Here is an 18,423-nt window from a genome sequence, read left to right on the forward strand (position 1 = left end):
AGGGAAAGAGAGAGAAAAAGGTTCAAACTAAATTTCAGTGAAAAACAAGAAAGAAAATTCTTAACCAGGATAAATATTATTTTTCATCGTAAATGCTTCGTATCAATGAGAATCTGTTTCCAGAAAGGTAAACAATATTATTGTTTATGTTTACAAGGAAAAATAATACAGTAATAATGCTGATACCTCTTTTCTGAGTTTGACAGGATTGACACCACACAGGTACGTGCGATTCAGTTGGACCGCTTACAGCTGGGATGCTTTGAAGCGACGGATGCTCAACACTTGTCTCTGTTAATTGATCTTGGATAAGATGTCAAATTGTAAATTGCATTTACAGATGCAGGAGAGTATGGAGAACAAGAGAGAGTTTGATTAAAAATCAAATACCTAATGATTTCTTTGGAAAGATTATCTTTCTCTTCCTTTTAGAATCGATTGATGGTTCTCCAGGTTTGTTCCCTACAAATGTGAAGAATGGGATGGAATAAAGCAGGACAGAACAGGAAAGACGTGTGAAGGAGGAAGGAGAGGAAGGAGATTAGGTCCACAAATAGGGGGCAGTCATGGCCTAGTGGTTAGGGAGTTGGACTGGTAACCCAAAGGTTGCTGGTTCGATTCCAGAACTGGTGGGAAATGACTGAGGTGCCCTTGAGCAAGGCACCTAACCCCTAATCGCTCCCCGGGCGCCACACAAAGGCTGCCCGCTGCTCTGGGTGTGTATCCACGTTTGCAGTGTGTGTGTGTGTTAACTACTCACTACTCTGCTCCTAATGTGTGTGCATTAACTTGGATGGGTTAAATGCAGAGGTCAAATTCCAAGTATGGGTTACCATACTTGGCCGTCACGTGTCACTTTCACTTTCACTTTCACTTTCAAATGGCTCTGAAGCCTTTGAGTCGAACTACGAGTATAGAATTGTTAGTTGATGAACAACTAAACACCCAAGAATAAAACTTTTGTAAGAGGATTATCTCTGATTTATTTGAAACTCGTAGTGAGATAGTAATGTCTCCTATTGAGGCTCAGGTGTGTCACTCCCAAGCTAGAATAAAAAAAAAGTCAGGAAAAGGTAATAAAGAAGAAAGAAAATGATAATGGACAAAATAAGAAAAAGGGAAATTAAATAAAGAGGTAAATGAATAAGTAAAATAGAATGGTTAAGTTTATAACCACAACTGAAAGAAATGAGAAAAGGAGGATACAACGCAATAACAATAAGGAGCAATTATGAGTCTAACAATACTTGTAATAGGGAAAATGTTGGTGTAATAAGTTTACTTAACTTATTTTCAAAGTTCACGACTTATTCACCTGAAGTGATTAGATCTAAAAGAGAAATTTAGAAATTAGGAAAATTATGAAATTAGAATTAAAAATAAATCTAGAAATCATTAGAAATTACCGGTTTAGAAAATAGAATTTCAGTTAATTTAATATTTTAATTTAATTATATATTAAATCAAATTAGAATTTGACAATCGTAAACCAGTATTTTCTTTTTCAAGTAAAATGCAGGTAAAGTAATTGATAATTGCAAACCGACGTTTTCCTTTTCACGGAAAATATGGGTAAAGTAAAATATAAGAAAGTTAAAATAAGAAAGAAGAAAATGTCACAGGTCGGGGCGGGCCAATCAGGCTGCACCCACCCCTAAGACCCGTACCACCCTTGGGGAGTCGGACAGAAGCCAGGCAAGGACGACAGACAACAGACTTCGAGTAACACAGTATTTTATTGAGTATAAAAATGGATAAAATAATCTAAAATGGTGAGTCTTTTGGGCAGGGTCGTTCCGTCCTGCAGACCCGCCGGAGGCCCACAGAGTACGATGAAGAGGGGGTGCTCTGGTGAGTAGCTTCGCTGTCTTCCGATGGGAGGGACGAGTCGGGGCTCACGACTGGGAGGAGGCTCCTGTAGGACCGCTCAGGTGCGTATTTCGGGTGACGTACTCCCTGCTTCCCAGGGGGGAGGACGGGTCGGGACTTACGACCGGAGGGACTGTGGTGGAACAGTTAAGGTGCGTGTTTCGGGTACGTACTCTTCTGCAGATGACAGGCAGGGAACTTACAGCTGGAGAACTTCACTGTAGAGCGACCAGGTGAGTGTACAGGTACGTAATCCTCCTCTCCTACAGATGACAAACAGAGAACTTGCGGCTGAAGGGCTTCACTGCAAAGCAGACAGGTAAGTGTACAGACACGTAATCCTCCTCTCTTACAGGCGACAGACAGAGAACTTACGGCTGAAGGGCTTCACTGCAAAGCAGACAGGTAAGTGTACAGGCACGTAATCCTCCTCTTCAGTAATGACAGACCGAGAACTTACGGCTGGAGGATCTTCACTGCAAAGCAGTCAGATGAATATTCAGGTATGAAATCCTCTTGAAGGGCTGGCAGACACAGAGCTTACGACAGGGAGAAGTTGCTGCGAAGCAGACAGGTGAATATACAGGCACGTAATCCTCCTCTTCAGTAATGACAGACAGAGAACTTACGGCTAGAGGATTTTACTGCAAAGCAGTCAGTTGAATATTCACCTACGTGTCCCTCTTCACAATGGGCTATCAGATAGTACACTCAAATATCTGTGGAGTACAACAGTGTTAACCTTCTTACGTCTTAGAACATGATAGAAAACTCAGGTAAGTGATGGACATACAGCGGGTTTAAGTTCACACTTCACACATTAAGACAGTGCATCACATCACTTCATCACTGCAATTCAACACTCAGTGGAAAATACATATATAAATGGCCGTCGCCCATTTCCTGACCTGGCATTCACATCGGGGAGTCCCATAGACGAGAGAGAGGATGGAGATCGATTGGACTACTCACAGTATCTCACAAACGATCTTACTGCCTAGTGATTTCCTCCTTCCGGTTGAGTCAATGTGCTCTTTCTCCCAAACTCACAATGTCGTGCCCGTTTGCCAGCCCCGCTTCCTCTTCTCCGCCGCTCACGCTTCCTCTCCCTCTCAAGGTCCCAAAAAATACTTCCTTTTATCCTCCCCTAATAGCAACGTGTCCCAATTGCGGGGCTTCAATCTCCTCGTGCACAGCTGCCAGCGATTTTGGCTACTCACCCCATTCGCGGGGATTTTGCGCTACCCCGGAACTAGCCCGGTGTTCCGTTGTTATGGGTCCGGCGGGAGGCAATCTCGGCGAACATTAGTTCCGCCTTGCAAGGGGAAAAAGCTGGAATTTCGTCACCTCGTGACAAAAAGACCAACAGGTGTAAAAGTAAAGGTGTTTAAATGGTTAAATCACTTTAACGTTTGTTCAAACAGACAGTGTATTTAACCACTGATGTTAATACTAATGATAACCATAAATAATGCTTAAGGCTTTAGCATATAGCCTCAATGTAAACAACTGCTTAGCTTAGCTTAGCCATATGGTTTGTTTCAGTTTGTTTACACTGTTCATGCGTTGATCAGAGTTCACCCGGAAGCGGTGGTTAAGACTTCTGTGTCACGATTGTAACTATGGCGACAAAACAAACGCTAGTGGGCAAACATGTGAATTGCAGTTTGTAAACAGTTATGCATGTTACATGAAATGTCGCCACATTTCAACACTGTTTAAAGAATATGCACGTACAGACGATCATATTACGTGAGATGTCGGCGCATTTCAAAACTGTACACATAAGGGACACCACTCGTAGCTTTAATGTAAGATAAATGTGTGATTCTGACAGATCAATTAAATATATTTTTTTTCACAGATTTGGACAGATTATTAAATATATATCAATGCACCAGTTTAGCTTAAGAGTCTGGAGGCTACTTTTGTCTTTGCGTTCCTTGGGATTCCCTTTGTCAGCGTAAAAGGGGTTTTCCGGGTTCGTGGCTTCCTCGTGCTTGGGCAGATGTCTGGGGCGGCCAATCACGTGGTGTGCTGGAATTATGTTTGAACAAATCACCTGGAAGATTCATTTGTGTTTGATTTGCCCTCAAATCCTACACACCTGTACACTGACAACTCAAAGGAAATACTTCTCCATTTTAAGCATATCATTGTAAACATACCCTACAACTGAGGGCTTATATACACAGCAAACAAAGGGTAACTAAAACGAGGAACACCTGAACTGAATACTCAAATCAATCCGTAACTATGGTGACAAACAGACAGGGAACGGAGGATGACTGAAACAAACTAGAAAACTAATTTAGGGGCTGTTTGACACTGTTTGAAACACGACACTGTTTTCAACTAAAAACATAAAACTTTTTTCCCATTTTAAGCATATCGTTGTCGTGTAAACGTACCCTAAGAAACACAGACATGAACAGAACAGAAAAACAGATCAAAAACAAACTCAAAACGTGCCAACTATACCTTATTATAATAGAGATAGTAAACGGTAGAGTCATCCTGTAACGAACGAAACTGTGTATTTACATGCATCACATTATTGTGCGGTGTGCCCCAGGCCCGTCGCGACAAGGCAGGCAAACCAAGCAATTGCTTGGGGCCCCTAGCTGGCCTGGGGCCCCAAGACAACGACTGGTTAAGAATAAAATGCAACGACAAACTGTGTGAGCGCCCCTTTGATAGTCAATGCAGTAAAGTGCAATGACACTGTTATCGGGATCCCCCTCAAGGGGGCCCCCCTCAGTAGTCGCTGACAGCAGCCAGCCAATCACGTGATCTCTGCTGCCGGCTAAATACAAAAACTCCTCGGCAGTCATCATGAAGCGGAATTATGCTTCAGGAAGCCAGAAAATAATGAAGAGAAAGGAAGAGGAGGATAAGAAAAAACAAGATAGTGGTAAGTAGGGGTGTAACGATACACGTATTCGTATTGAACCGTTCGGTACGATGCTTTCGGTTCGGTGTTCGGTACGCATTTTCAAACCGAACCGTTGGATCATTTTTCCTGCCGACCAAAATTTTGTTATTTCAAATGTAGGCGCGTTGCGCGTGGCAAGCGCGCTCATAATGTAGAGACGCCGGCGCGACCACAACATTGCCCAACATCAAATGGCAAACGTAATGTAAGCGGAACGAAACTGAGCTACTCGTTATTATTGTGTGGTTGACGGACCGTTGTTTATCAGTTTGGACCAGCGCGAGCCGATCGTGATCATGCGCCACTGTTACTACACAGCGCTAATAAGAGATCCAGTAAAGAAAGCATTTGAATTCGCCACAGAAGTAATAACATCGCTGCGAGATCTAGTGAGAAACATTCACATACTTTGGCAGGAATAGTAGGCTATAATGCCTTCAAGTAACATTACGTCGGTTTTATTTTGACATTATAAATACAATGCAAATGTTAATCTTAACTAAAATAAACATTTGTTTATAACTACTACAATACATAAATACAATTACATTTAATTTTTTCCAAGGAGCTGTTTTGTTTTATATGCTCCTAAGAAGAGTCAATTATAGCTCCAGAATTGCTCAAAGTAAAAAGAAATCATATTTTATGATGCTAGTTTTAATTAAAAAAAGAAGAAAAATAAATAAATCAAGGAAATTGGCATTTCTTTCTTTTTGCTGTATCGAAAACATACCAAACCGTAACACATGAGTATCGTATTGAACCGAACCGTGAATTTTGTTACACCCCTAAAGATAGTGGTAAGTGATAAATTACACTGGATAAAATAGCTCCACTTGTCTTGTACAAATGGTGAAATTTTGCAGCAGGTAGGCTAGAAAAAATATGTTTATGTTAGCTACCTGCCTGACGGCAAATGCTGCTTGTAACAAACAGTTAGTGCAACTTTTTTTTCGAACGGACGGAATATGGTTACATATTATAATATGTTTTTTTTTGGGGGGGGGGGGGACCTCCATGTCCATTTTGCTTGGGGCCCCCAAATTCCTTCAAACGGCCCTGGTGTGCCCTTTAAGAGACTGATCACATCATTCATGACGTGCTCTGTGCGTGATGACGTTATTGAGTTCTGAGTGTGAGATGAGAACCACAGTAGATGAGAACCACAGCTCTACCTTCTTGTTGTACTTTTGTTTATTAGGGATTAGATTATTAGATTATTATTAATCTGACATCGCTAGCTTTTATCTAAATCGTTATCGCTTGCACAACACGCTAGTATATCGCTAGCCTGTTAACCTGACATCCGTGCTTGCCGTCTCATGTGCACCCGCGCCTTTTACAAGTCCATCAAACAACTGTGGTGAGTAGGATCAGTCAACAAACACAGTGAATAATGTCTTTTCCTGTTATTGTCACTTGCACTTCGTGTCACATGTATAGCATAGCCTTCTCTGTCGGCTTTTCATGTGATAAATGCAGGGAGATAGTCAGGCTGATAGAGAAGATTTCAGAACTAGAGACACACATCCAAACTTTAATCGAGGATAGTAAGAATGCAAGGTCATTGGATACTGCTTTGGATGCGACTAGCTTAGTGAACTCTGTACATTGTTCGGTTACGGCTGTAGAGCCCCTGCAGCAAGGCAACTGGGTGACCGTGAGACGCTGTAGTCGCGGGAAAAAACACTGCTCTTCCATTCCGATTACAATAACAAATAGATTCTCCCCACTCAGTGAAACACCCACTGAGAATCCTGCTGAAAGTGCCCTAGTTATTGGTGATTCTATTACATGGAACGTGAAAATAGAGACACCAGCCACCATAGTCACGTTTGCCAGGAGCCAGAGCACCTGACATCAAAGTAAATTTAAAAGTACTGGCTAATGCTAATCGTAAATTCTCTAAGATTATTATTCACGTCGGCAATAATGACGTTTGACTTCGCCAGTCAGAGATCACTAAAATTAACATTAAAGAGGTGTGTGAACTCGCAAGTACGATGTCATGCACTGTAATTTGCTCTGGCCCCCTTCCTGTTCGCCAGAGTGATGAGATACTTAGTAGACTGTCCTCACTCAATGGCTGGCTGTCTAAGTGGTGTCCGCAAAATAATATAGGGTTCATAGACTATTGGAAAGGTTTTTGGGGCAGACCTGACCTGTTGAAAAGAGATGGTATTCATCCCTCCTGGGATGGGGCTGCTCTTCTCTCTAGTAATATGGCACATAGTCTTAGAGCTCAAACATGAATTGGGGCTCAGGTCAGGAAGCAGACAGACTGGCTAAACCGACCATCTGCTACCTGTCTCACGTCACTGAGGTCAGATAAATCCCATCACATAGAGACTCTTTCACCTAGATATCATCATATAGAGACTGTGTCTGTTCCTCCAAACCCATTTAAGGGTAATCATTTTATCGATTTTCAACAAATAAAAAATAGATATAATACAGATGAACAAATGATAAAGCTTGGGTTGCTGAATACCTTACTTCAAAAGCACTAAAAGCACTAATTGTTGGTGATTTTAATATACATAAAGATAACATAAAAGTCACATTGGGATTGGCATTTAGAGACATTCTGAACTCTATTGGAGTTAGACAAAACGTGTCAGGACCCACTCACTGTCATAATCATACTTTAGATCTAATATTGTCACATGGAATCAATGTTAATGCCAATGAAATTCTGCAGCAGAGCGATGACATCTCAGATCATTATCTAGTCTTATGTATACTCCATTTAGCCAAGGTTAAAAAGCCGACTAGGCTATAATATTCCTGATCAGTTTCATCTCCTTAACATCCCAGATAGCTAAGAAGAACTCGATATTGCGACTTTTGACTCTCTCTTTTCCAGCACTTTAGACACAGTTGCTCCTTTGCGCTTAAAGAAGATTTTTTTTAAAGAAAATAGTCCAATGCCGTGGTACAGCACACTCGGGCCCTTAAGAGAGCAGCCAGAAAAAATGGAACACAACTGCAAGAAAACAAAACTAGACATTTTTACAAATTTCGTGGAGAGAGAGCACGATTGCGTACAGAAAAGCCTTAAAAACTGCTAGATCTGCTTATTTTTCGACTCTCTTAGAAGAATACAAACACAACCCTAGGTATTTATTTGACACAGTGGCTAAATTAACAAGAAATAAAGCTCCTACTTCTGAGGTTTCCAAAGAGCATAGCAGAAATGACTTTATGAACTTATTTACTTACAAGATTGATAATATTAGAGAGAAAATTATAACTATGCAACCATCTACTACATTATCACATCAGGCAGTGCATTGTAGTGTCCCTGAAGAAAAATCCATTCATTTGTTGCAATAGGAGAGGAAGAATTGTCTAAACTCGTTAAATCATCTAAATCATCAACATGTATGTTAGACCCTATACTGACTAAGCTACTGAAATAAATGCTTCCAGAGGTCATAGATCATCTTCTTAATATCATTAATTCATTTTTGTCACTAGGATATGTACTGAAAACTTTTAAGCTGGCTATTATTGAACCTTTTATTAAAAAAACCTAACTTGATCGTACAGAATTAGTTAATTACAGGCCGATTTCAAATCTACCCTTTTTGTCAAAGATACTAGAAAAAGCTAGCCTGGGTTTCCCCATGTTGCCTTGCACGCAGCGCGGTTTTATTCACGCTGCTAGGCAGCCTGGATACCATGGACCAGATTTTCCCCTCAAAAAGGGAACCAATCACAGAATGGGGAGGGAGCAGCAAGACGATCGAAGGTCTGCCGATCGATTGCTCCTGTCTGCCGATCGATTGCTCCTGTCTGCCTCGCTGCCTGCTGTGAGTGTGTTTGTGTGCTTCGGTGCTGTAAGCTCCGTCTTAGCCTTATATTTCTTTGTTTTGAACCATCATTTTACTACCATTTCTAGTTGTTTATACTACTACATTTTACCCAACATCTCAGATTAACCTGACATCGCTAGCTTTTGTTATTAGTACTACTAGCACAAAACGCTAGTAATTCGCTAGCCTGTTAACGCGCCACCCGTGCGCTCAGCTATTTTTATTTATTTCTTTTTCTCTCGCGCGTCCGCGCCTTTGAGTTCATAAAAGCTCAGGTGAGTAAGAATCAGTCAACAAACACGGTGAGTAATGTCTTGTCCTGTTATTGTCACTTGCACTTCATGTCACATGTTTAGTATAGCCTTCTCTGTCGACAATATAGGATTTATATGTGATAAATGTAAGGAGACAGTTAGGTTGACAGAGAAGATTTCAGAATTAGAAACACGCATCCAAACTTTAATTGAGGATAGTAAGAGTGCTAGTGCTTTAGATGTTTTGGATGCGCATAGAATAGAGAACACTTTACATGCCGTGGTTCCGGCTGAAGTAGAGCCCGTGCAGCCGGGCAAATGGGTGACAGTGAGGGATCGCTCTAGTCGCGGATCTAAAAACCACTCTTCCGTTCCGATTACCATAACAAATCGATTTGCCCCGCTCAGTGAAACACCCACTGAGAATGATTGTGCCCTAGTTATTGGCGATTCTATCACACGGAACGTGAAAATAGAGACACCAACCACCATAGTCACATGTTTGCCGGGAGCCAGAGCGCCTGACATCAAAGCAAATTTAAAAGTGCTGGCTAATGCTAATCATAAATTCTCTAAGATCATTATTCATGTCGGCACTAATGATGTTCGACTCCGCCAGTCGGAGATCACCAAAATTAATATTAAAGAGGTGTGTGAACTTGCAAGTACGATGTCAAGGACTGTAATTTGCTCTGGCCCCCTTCCTGTTCGCAGGAGTGATGAGATAGTTAGTAGATTGTGTTCGCTTAACGGTTGGCTGTCTAGGTGGTGTCCGCTTAATAATATAGAATTCATAGACAATTGGAAAAGTTTTTGGGGCAAACCTGACCTGTTGAAAAGAGATGGTATTCATCCCTCCTGGGATGGTGCTGCTCTTCTCTCTAGTAATATGGCTCATAGTCTTAGAGCTCAAACATGACAATCTGGGGCTCAGGTCAGGAAGCAGACAGACTGGCTAAACCGACCGTCTGCTAGCGGCCTCGCGTCACCAAGGTCAGATAAATCCTATCACATAGAGCCTCTTTCACCTAGCTATCATCATATAGAGACTGTGTCTGTTCCCCGAATTTGGAAATCCAAAAAACGTTTAAACCCATCTAAGGTTAAAAATTTAATTGATGTTCAACAAATAAAAAACAGCTATATTACAGATGAGCAAATGCTAAAGCTTGGGTTGCTGAATATTCGATCGCTTACTTCAAAAGCACTCGTTGTTAACGATATGATTTCAGATAATAACCTAGATTTGCTGTGTTTGACAGAAACCTGGCTAAAACCAAACGATTACATTACTTTAAATGAATCAACCCCGCACGATTACTGTTATAAACATGAGCCTTGTCTGAAACGCAAAGGGGGTGGTGTTGCTGTAATTTATAGTAATAGTTTCAAAACCACTAAGAAATCAAGTTTTAAATATAATTCTTTTGAAGCATTGGTGCTTAATGTAAAAATATATAGTGTAAACGATAAATCACGTTTGAGATTTGTGTTGGCTACTGTATACAGGCCACCAGGGCACCATACTGACTTTATCAAAGAATTTGCGGACTTTCTATCAGAATTAATATTGACTGCAGATAAAGTACTAATTGTTGGTGATTTTAATATACACATCGATAATGAAAAAGATGCATTGGGATTGGCATTTAAAGACATTGTAAATTCAATTGGAGTTAGACAACACGTGTCAGGACCTACTCATCGTCGTAATCATACTCTAGATCTAATATTATCACACGGAATAGATGTTGATGCCGTTGAAATTCTGCAGCAGAGCGATGACATCTCAGATCATTATCTAGTCTCGTGTAAACTTCATTTAGCCAAAGCTGCAAAGCCGACTCCGTGTTACAAATATGTTAGACCTATCACTTCTGCTACTAAAGATTGCTTTATTAATAATCTTCCTAATCAGTTTCATCATCTCAGCATCTCAGATAGCTTAGAAGAACTAGATATTACAACAGAAACGTTTAACTCTCTCTTTTCCAGCACTTTAGACACAGTTGCTCCGTTGCGCTTAAAGAAGATTAAAGAAAATAGTCCAACGCCGTGGTACAATGAGCACACTCGGGCCCTTAAGAGAGCAGCTAGAAAAATGGAGCGCAACTGGAAGAAAACAAAACTAGAGGTATTTCGCATTTCATGGAAGGAGAGCTATATTGCTTACAGAGAGGCTTTAAAAGCTGCTAGATCTGCTTATTTTTCAACCCTATTAGAAGAAAATAAACATAATCCTAGGTATTTATTTGAAACGGTGGCTAAACTAACGAAAAATAAAGCTTCAAGCCCAGAAGTTTCCAAGCAACACAGCAGTAATGACTTTATGAACTTCTTCAATTATAAGATTGATAATATCAGGGACAAAATTATAACTATGCAACCGTCTACTACAGTATCGCATCAGGCAGTGCATTGTAGTCTCCCTGAGGAAAAATTTGATTCATTCGTTGCTATAGGAGAGGAAGAATTTACTAAACTCATTAAATCATCTAAATCTACAACATGTATGTTAGACCCTATACCGAGCTACTGAAAGAAATACTTCCAGAGGTCATAGATCCTCTTCTTAATATCATTAATTCGTCTTTGTCTCTAGGATACGTACCAAAAAACTTTAAGCTGGCTATGATTAAACCGCTTGTTAAAAAAACGCAACTTGATCCTACAGAATTAGTCAATTACAGGCCGATCTCGAATCTACCTTTTCTGTCAAAGATATTAGAAAAGGCAGTATCCTCACAACTGTGTTCCTTTCTTGAAAGAAATGATATCTGCGAGGATTTCCAGTCAGGATTTAGACCGTACCATAGTACCGAGACAGCTCTCGTTAGAGTCACAAATGATTTGCTCTTATCATCCGATCGTGGTTGTATCTCTCTATTAGTGTTACTCGATCTTAGTGCTGCATTTGACACCATTGACCACAACGTTCTTTTAAATAGATTAGAACATTATGTTGGCATTAGTGGAATTGCACTAGCATGGTTTAAATCATACTTATCTGACCGTTATCAGTTTGTAGCAGTAAATGATGAGATGTCTCATCGATCACAAGTTCAGTATGGCGTACCACAAGGCTCAGTACTAGGACCGTTGCTGTTCACTCTGTACATGCTACCCTTAGGAGATATCATTAGGAAACATGGCATTAGCTTTCACTGTTATGCCGATGATACTCAGCTCTATATTTCTTCAAAACCTAACGAAACTTATCAATTCACAAAATTAACGGAATGCATAGCGGATATAAAAAATTGGATGACTTGTAATTTCCTACTTCTAAATTCTGAAAAAACAGAGTTTCTAATTATTGGACAAAAAAACTTCCTCACGTAATAATATAGAATACTGTCTAACACTCGATGGCTGCTCTGTTAAGTCTTCGTCGTCGGTTAGGAACCTGGGTGTGCTATTTGATACCAATCTTTCATTTGAAAGTCACGTGTCTAGTATCTGTAAAACTGCATTTTTCCATCTTAAAAATATATCTAAATTACGCCATATGCTCTCATTGACAAATGCGGAACAATTAGTTCATGCGTTCATGACCTCAAGGCTAGATTATTGTAATGCTCTACTGGGTGGTTGCCCTGCACGCTTAATAAACAAACTACAGCTGGTTCAAAACGCAGCAGCTCGAGTTCTTACCAGAACCAGGAAGTATGACCATATTAGCCCGGTTCTGTCAAAACTGCATTGGCTCCCTATTAAACATCGCATCAATTTTAAAATATTGCTGATCACTTACAAAGCACTAAATGGTTTAGCTCCGCAGTACTTGAGCGAGCTCTTAACGCATTATAGTCCGTCACGTCTATTGCGATCTCAAAATTCCGGCCAGTTGATAATACCTAGAATATCAAAATCGACTGCTGGCGGTAGATCCTTTTCCTATTTAGCACCAAAACTCTGGAACAGTCTTCCTACCATTGTCCGGGAAGCAGACACACTCTGTCAGTTCAAAGCCAGATTAAAGACACATCTCTTTGACCTAGCTTTCTTATAATACATTATAGACTTCTATAATTTAATGTTAGGCTGCATAGATTAGGTCAGCCGGAACCGGGAACACTTCCCAAAAATCCTGATGTACTCGTTACATCATGAGAAGAATGGCATCTACGCTAATTTTAGTGTCTGTGTTTATCCCGAGGTTTTCCTGCAGCCTGCCGGATCCAGGCCGTATCCAGATCTGACGAAGGACCTTCGCCTGGACCGATGACAACGCAGTGCTGAAGTGCCAACTAGTCTCTCCCTATGGAGGATCCCACTACCACTCTACAGATAAGGCGTTGTCGGGAAAATCCGTTTCGCGTTCCTACCCCAAAGCAACAAAATAAAATAAAATTCTTTATCAAAATTTATAGGGAAAGACAAGTACTTTGTTTAGGCTTGGCTTGTAGGGAATTCCAAACCTGCATATATTCAAACGCACATAACTATAGAACCCATTCTAAATGCGCATGTGAACGCCATCAGTGTTTCTCACAGGTTCGCGTTTAAAGTCTGTGTAGAGGGAATGGTGTCGTCTTAGCGGCCCCTAATTTAATAACAAATGATCATTGCGACGGAAGCAAATAAATCAAAACTAACTTTAGATGGAAATAACTTAACTCTGCTGTAAAGCCGAAACAATCTCTGTTACCTTAAATTATACGCTTATCTCTGTAAAGCTGCTTTGAAACAATCTACATTGTTAAAAGCGCTATATAAATGAAGATGACTTGACTTGACTTGACGATGACGACGTCAATGCGACACACCAAAGCAGTTTGTTTATATCTATGGATCCAACATGGCATCAGATGCGAAGTTACCTTTCGCAGCCTTAGATAGTGTTCTAAGTAGATTAGAACGCAAGTTTATTTCGTCGTCTTCTTCATCGAATTTCTGCCGCTCTACATACGTCATCTGGTATAATTGAAACGATTGGCTATGAGCTACGTACAGGCACATTTGATAGACATTCGTAGCGCCCAATAAACGGCTCTGGGCATTCGTAAACCACGCCTCAAATACGAGAAAATGAACACATGGTTCCCAGACCCCGTCTCAATGAGAAAGAGGTCTGACGTTAGCCAGGCTAAGAAAAAGCATTATCCTCACAACAATGTTCCTTTTTAGAAAGAAATGGTATCTGCGAGGATTTCCAGTCAGGATTTAGACCGTACCATGTACTGAGATTGCTCTCATTAGAGTTACAATTAATTTGCTCTTATCATCTTATCATAAGAAGATGATCTATGATCTCTGGAAGCATTTCTTTCAGTAGCTTAGTCAGTATAGGGTCTAACATACATGTTGATGATGTTGATGATGCACGTCATCCAAATCATTTCGCTAGATAAGACCCTATTCCTCAGCTGGGATCGTGCAGAGCCCTTTGAAGCACTTCAAAGCCCTTTGAAACTGCATTGATTTAGACTTCAACAATTTGGTTACCATTGAAGTCCATTGTGTGGAGAAAAATCCTGAAATGTTTTTCTCAAAAAAATTAATAAAGACATGAACATTTGGATAGCATTGGGGTGAGTACATTTTTAGGAAATTTTCATTTTGAGGTGAACTAATCCTTTAAATTTAACATTTAATTTAATATTCAACAATAAAATTGATCTGCCTGCATTGACATTATTATACAAGAACTGAACTGAGCTGGACGATGATATCACGGTTTACTTCAAAGTGGCTATATATATATATATATAAATGAACTAAATTAATAACTTTTTTAAAACAAAAATGAAACATTACTGAACTTACTTAAGCTGGACTGTGACGCTATTTTATTCTGGAAACAAACTTTTTTGCATTATTTTCCTGTTATCTCTGTAAAGCTGCTTTGAAACAATCTGTATTGTAAAAAGCGCTATGTAAATAAATGTGAATTGACTTGACTTGACTCTACCTTATGCTTATGTCGATACCTTTCTGATGAGAAATTGCTCATAGTCAGACCTCTGATTAATGATTAGGATCTCATCTGGCTGACTCCTGCAGGAAGTAAGACTGATTGGTTTAGCTAGCCGCCTTCTCCTCACCTCAGTCTCAAACTTTGCTCCAAACATATCAACTGGCTGACCATAGGCCAAGGCAGGCTTCTGCTTTTCCACCCACTCACTGAAGCAGAACGGTGTCATCACATCCATAGTGTTAAGTGGGTATGGGGCTGGCTTGATGGGTTCAGCTGCAAAAATTAAACAGTTACTGGATAAACCAAATTATTAAGTACAAGAAATAAGTTACCACAGTGTATAGCGGCTACTTGATATTAACAACATCAGTTTTTTTTTTTCTGTTTGGTCTGGTTTGAGGTACCATGTGAGTCAGGCCTGGCACCAACATCACTTAAAGTGTTATATCACCCCCCAAAATAAAATTGTGTCATTAATACACTGAATAGTTCACCCACATGTCATTCCAAACCCGTGAGACCTTCGTTCATCTTCGTGAACACAAATGAAGATAATTTGATTAAATCCGAGAGCTTTCTGACCCCCACCCCATAGACTGCACCACTTTCAAGGACCAGAAAGGTAGTAAAGACCGTTAAAATAGTCCATGTGACTACAGTGGTTAAACCTTAATTTTATGAAGCGACAAGAATACTTTCTGTGCGCAAAAACAAACAAAAATAACAACTTTATTCAACAATTTCTTCTCTTCCACGTGAGTCTCTGACACTGTTCAAGTGAGCACCACAACGAATGTCAATACTGAGCCAACGTTCTGACGTAGAACCTGGAAGTGCTGCACTGTGTTTGCAATGAGAACAGTGTCAGAGACTGACATGGAAGAGAAGAAAGATGAATGAAGGTCTTACAGGTTTGGAATGACATAAGGCTGAGTAATTGACAGAACTTTCATTTTTGGGTGAACTAACCCTTTAATATTACACAAAACCTTCAGAAATACAGAAGAACAAGTCATCAGGAGACCCCTGAACAATAGCACTATACAATAATGGCATGTTAAATGTAAAGGTATTTCACATTGTTTCATCGTGCATGACACACAACAAACAGTAAAGGGATCTACTCTATTTACCTGGATCAGGTTTTCCTGTTTTATGCTGTTTGGAATCCATAAACCTGATTTAAATAAAAGCAAGTCATTATTTGTGCTTACATGCATATGCATATGAAAAAAAACTGAGAGGACAACTGAGAGACTCCATTGACTTTATTTATTTATTTTTTATTTATTCTTTATATTATTTGTTAGAATTTATTTTGTTTTTAAGTAATTATAAGGTATTTGGCACATCCCTATATGCAAGGTATATTTGCAATATGTGTGTATATTTGCTTTAACTAAGGAACAGAATATTGAAGTTTCACATGCTTTTATTACATACTACTACGAAGAATGAAAACATAACTTCTGGTCCAGCAACCAGTGCTCTTCTGGCTTCAAGCCCTCCTGCCCCATATATGCTGAGCTGTTTGGAGGTAACGGAGCACGCTACCGCCAGGCTCGAGTTGCCATGGCAGCGCGGGATGGAAGAGGCCGCTCGGGGAAGGCTGAATGAGCCGTTTCTTTCTGGCCACAATCCACCAGCTCCTGTGAGCCTTCCATTCCTTCCCGATCTGCATTCCAAGATTGAGAAGGTATGGAAGAACCCGTACTCTGCCTGCAACCATCGATGTCAGCATGCCAATCAGGCATGTGCACAGGTAGGGCTCAACCTGTGCAGAGCACATGCCCTTTTTGCCCTTACACTCCGAAGTGCCCTTTTTTGGTGGAGTTTTTTTTTTTTTTTTTTTTTTAAATCAATGCTATTGGTCACCCTTTACGTCTGTCTGTCTGTTTTACAAATATTTAGCCAATGAAAGTTCTTAAAACGAGCTTGTGTAAATCTTATTCGATCCTCAAGCTGTCAGTAAGCTGATAACTCCGCCCCCTCTATATTCATTGAATCAACTGAAGTTCCACAGCAGCCGCACAGTAGTATAGACAGCAGCTGAATTTTTAAAGTTTTGCGAAGGGTAAATAAATATCTTGTTGTCTGAATAAGTACTACTAAACACTATGTCTATAAAGGCTCATATTTTATTTATTTGATGTCTGACTCACTGACTGAGACATGTGGGACGTCGCCTGAGAGAGAGGTCTAGGCTAGCATTTGCCATCTAACGTTAGTCATAGCCTACACTTAAATAGCCTGTGCATACAGTAGCATTTTATCTTTTATAAAATGCGATTTTGGCCAAATGTATTTTACAACAGGAAAAAATGAGCGCCCAGCTTATATAGCTACAACTAGTAACCAGTTGATGAAAATGTAATGTGATGCCGGCACCGTTTTAATGACGGACAAAAAAAAAAAAAAAAAAAAAAGCACATTTGCACACATTCGCTGGTCAAAAACTATATATTGATAAGTAATACAACAACATATAATTTGTTTTTACCATCGGAAAATCATAACTGGTGCGCCCCCGCGCTGTTTCGTACGGGAACTTACGCAAAGCGACGATGATCCACAATAGCATCGTCACCTAGGTAACATATATTTCTAAGAAATTTCTTCTTTGATTTATGATTGCTGATACACTTAATTTATTAACATTTAGGCTAATCATGTTATGGTAATAATAGTAAATTATGGTTAATTCAAGGCTGTTAACATGCACGTATTCGCCATCTAGCTAATTTTTTTTATCTACAGTATTCTATACTCTAGTCCTCACATGTATAAAATGTAGTAAAACATGGTTTTACTACAGTAATGTTGTAGTAGTAACTAAAAAAAAAACGTTACAGAAGATCACTGATTACAGATTACAGAAAATCTTTATATTTTATCATGCGGAATGTAATTCATGATTTAATTCATTCCAAGGCTTAATTTATTTGATCCAAAATACAGCAAAAACAGTAATATTGTGAAATAATTTTACAATTTAAAATAACTGTTTTCTATTTTAATATATTTTAAAATGTAATTTATTTCTGTGATCAAAGCTGCATTTTCAGCATCATTACTCCAGTCCAGTACTCTTCAGTGTCACGTGATCTTTAAGAAATGCTTTTCACTGCAACTGTACTTTTCACACTATTTTTTTTTTTTTTTTCATTGCTGGCTCACAGAAGGTTGCTGTTGTAATTAGGTTTAAAGAAGCCCTTAAAACCCTGTTTATCTATATTATCTATATTATTATTATGGTTGTTATTAATCATGAATAAATCTAAAGCTTTTGAGACTATTTTGTGTTATTGAATTTGTCATGAAGATGTGACCATTTCTTCATTTTATGTAGGCTTACAAAATAATCTTGAAATAAAAAAAAGGGAGGGGGGGGGGTGCCCTTTTTCAGTTTCAGCACATGCCCCTCAAAAGGTCTGTGCACGGCCCTGATGCCAATGCAAATATCGAGGCAATGTGCGAGCATGGGTGTGAGTCAATGCCTCCCATTGAAGAGATGTTTGCAAGCTATCTCTCACTGGGTGAGACATCAATGCAGAAAGCTCCGGCCTTGCCATCTAAGCCACTTAAGACTACATCACGGATAAATGGCAGGGCATATGTGGCAGCGGG

General features: G+C 39.7%; 1 protein-coding gene across 1 annotated transcript in view; it reads right to left on the minus strand.

Moving 5' to 3' along the window:
- The window catches only part of haao (3-hydroxyanthranilate 3,4-dioxygenase), a 57,355-nt gene that overhangs the window by 16,406 nt on the left and 22,526 nt on the right, over positions 1–18,423 (minus strand). The window contains exons 8-9 of the mRNA XM_079855534.1: positions 15,930–15,973; positions 14,924–15,069 (exon numbers count right to left, since the gene is read on the minus strand). Of these exons, the coding sequence (XP_079711660.1) occupies positions 14,924–15,069; positions 15,930–15,973 (190 nt within the window). The remainder of the gene's footprint in view (positions 1–14,923; positions 15,070–15,929; positions 15,974–18,423) is intronic.

Source organism: Squalius cephalus, assembly GCF_949319135.1.
Source record: "Squalius cephalus genome assembly, chromosome: 21".
In the NCBI taxonomy this organism is placed as follows: Eukaryota; Metazoa; Chordata; class Actinopteri; order Cypriniformes; family Leuciscidae; genus Squalius; species Squalius cephalus.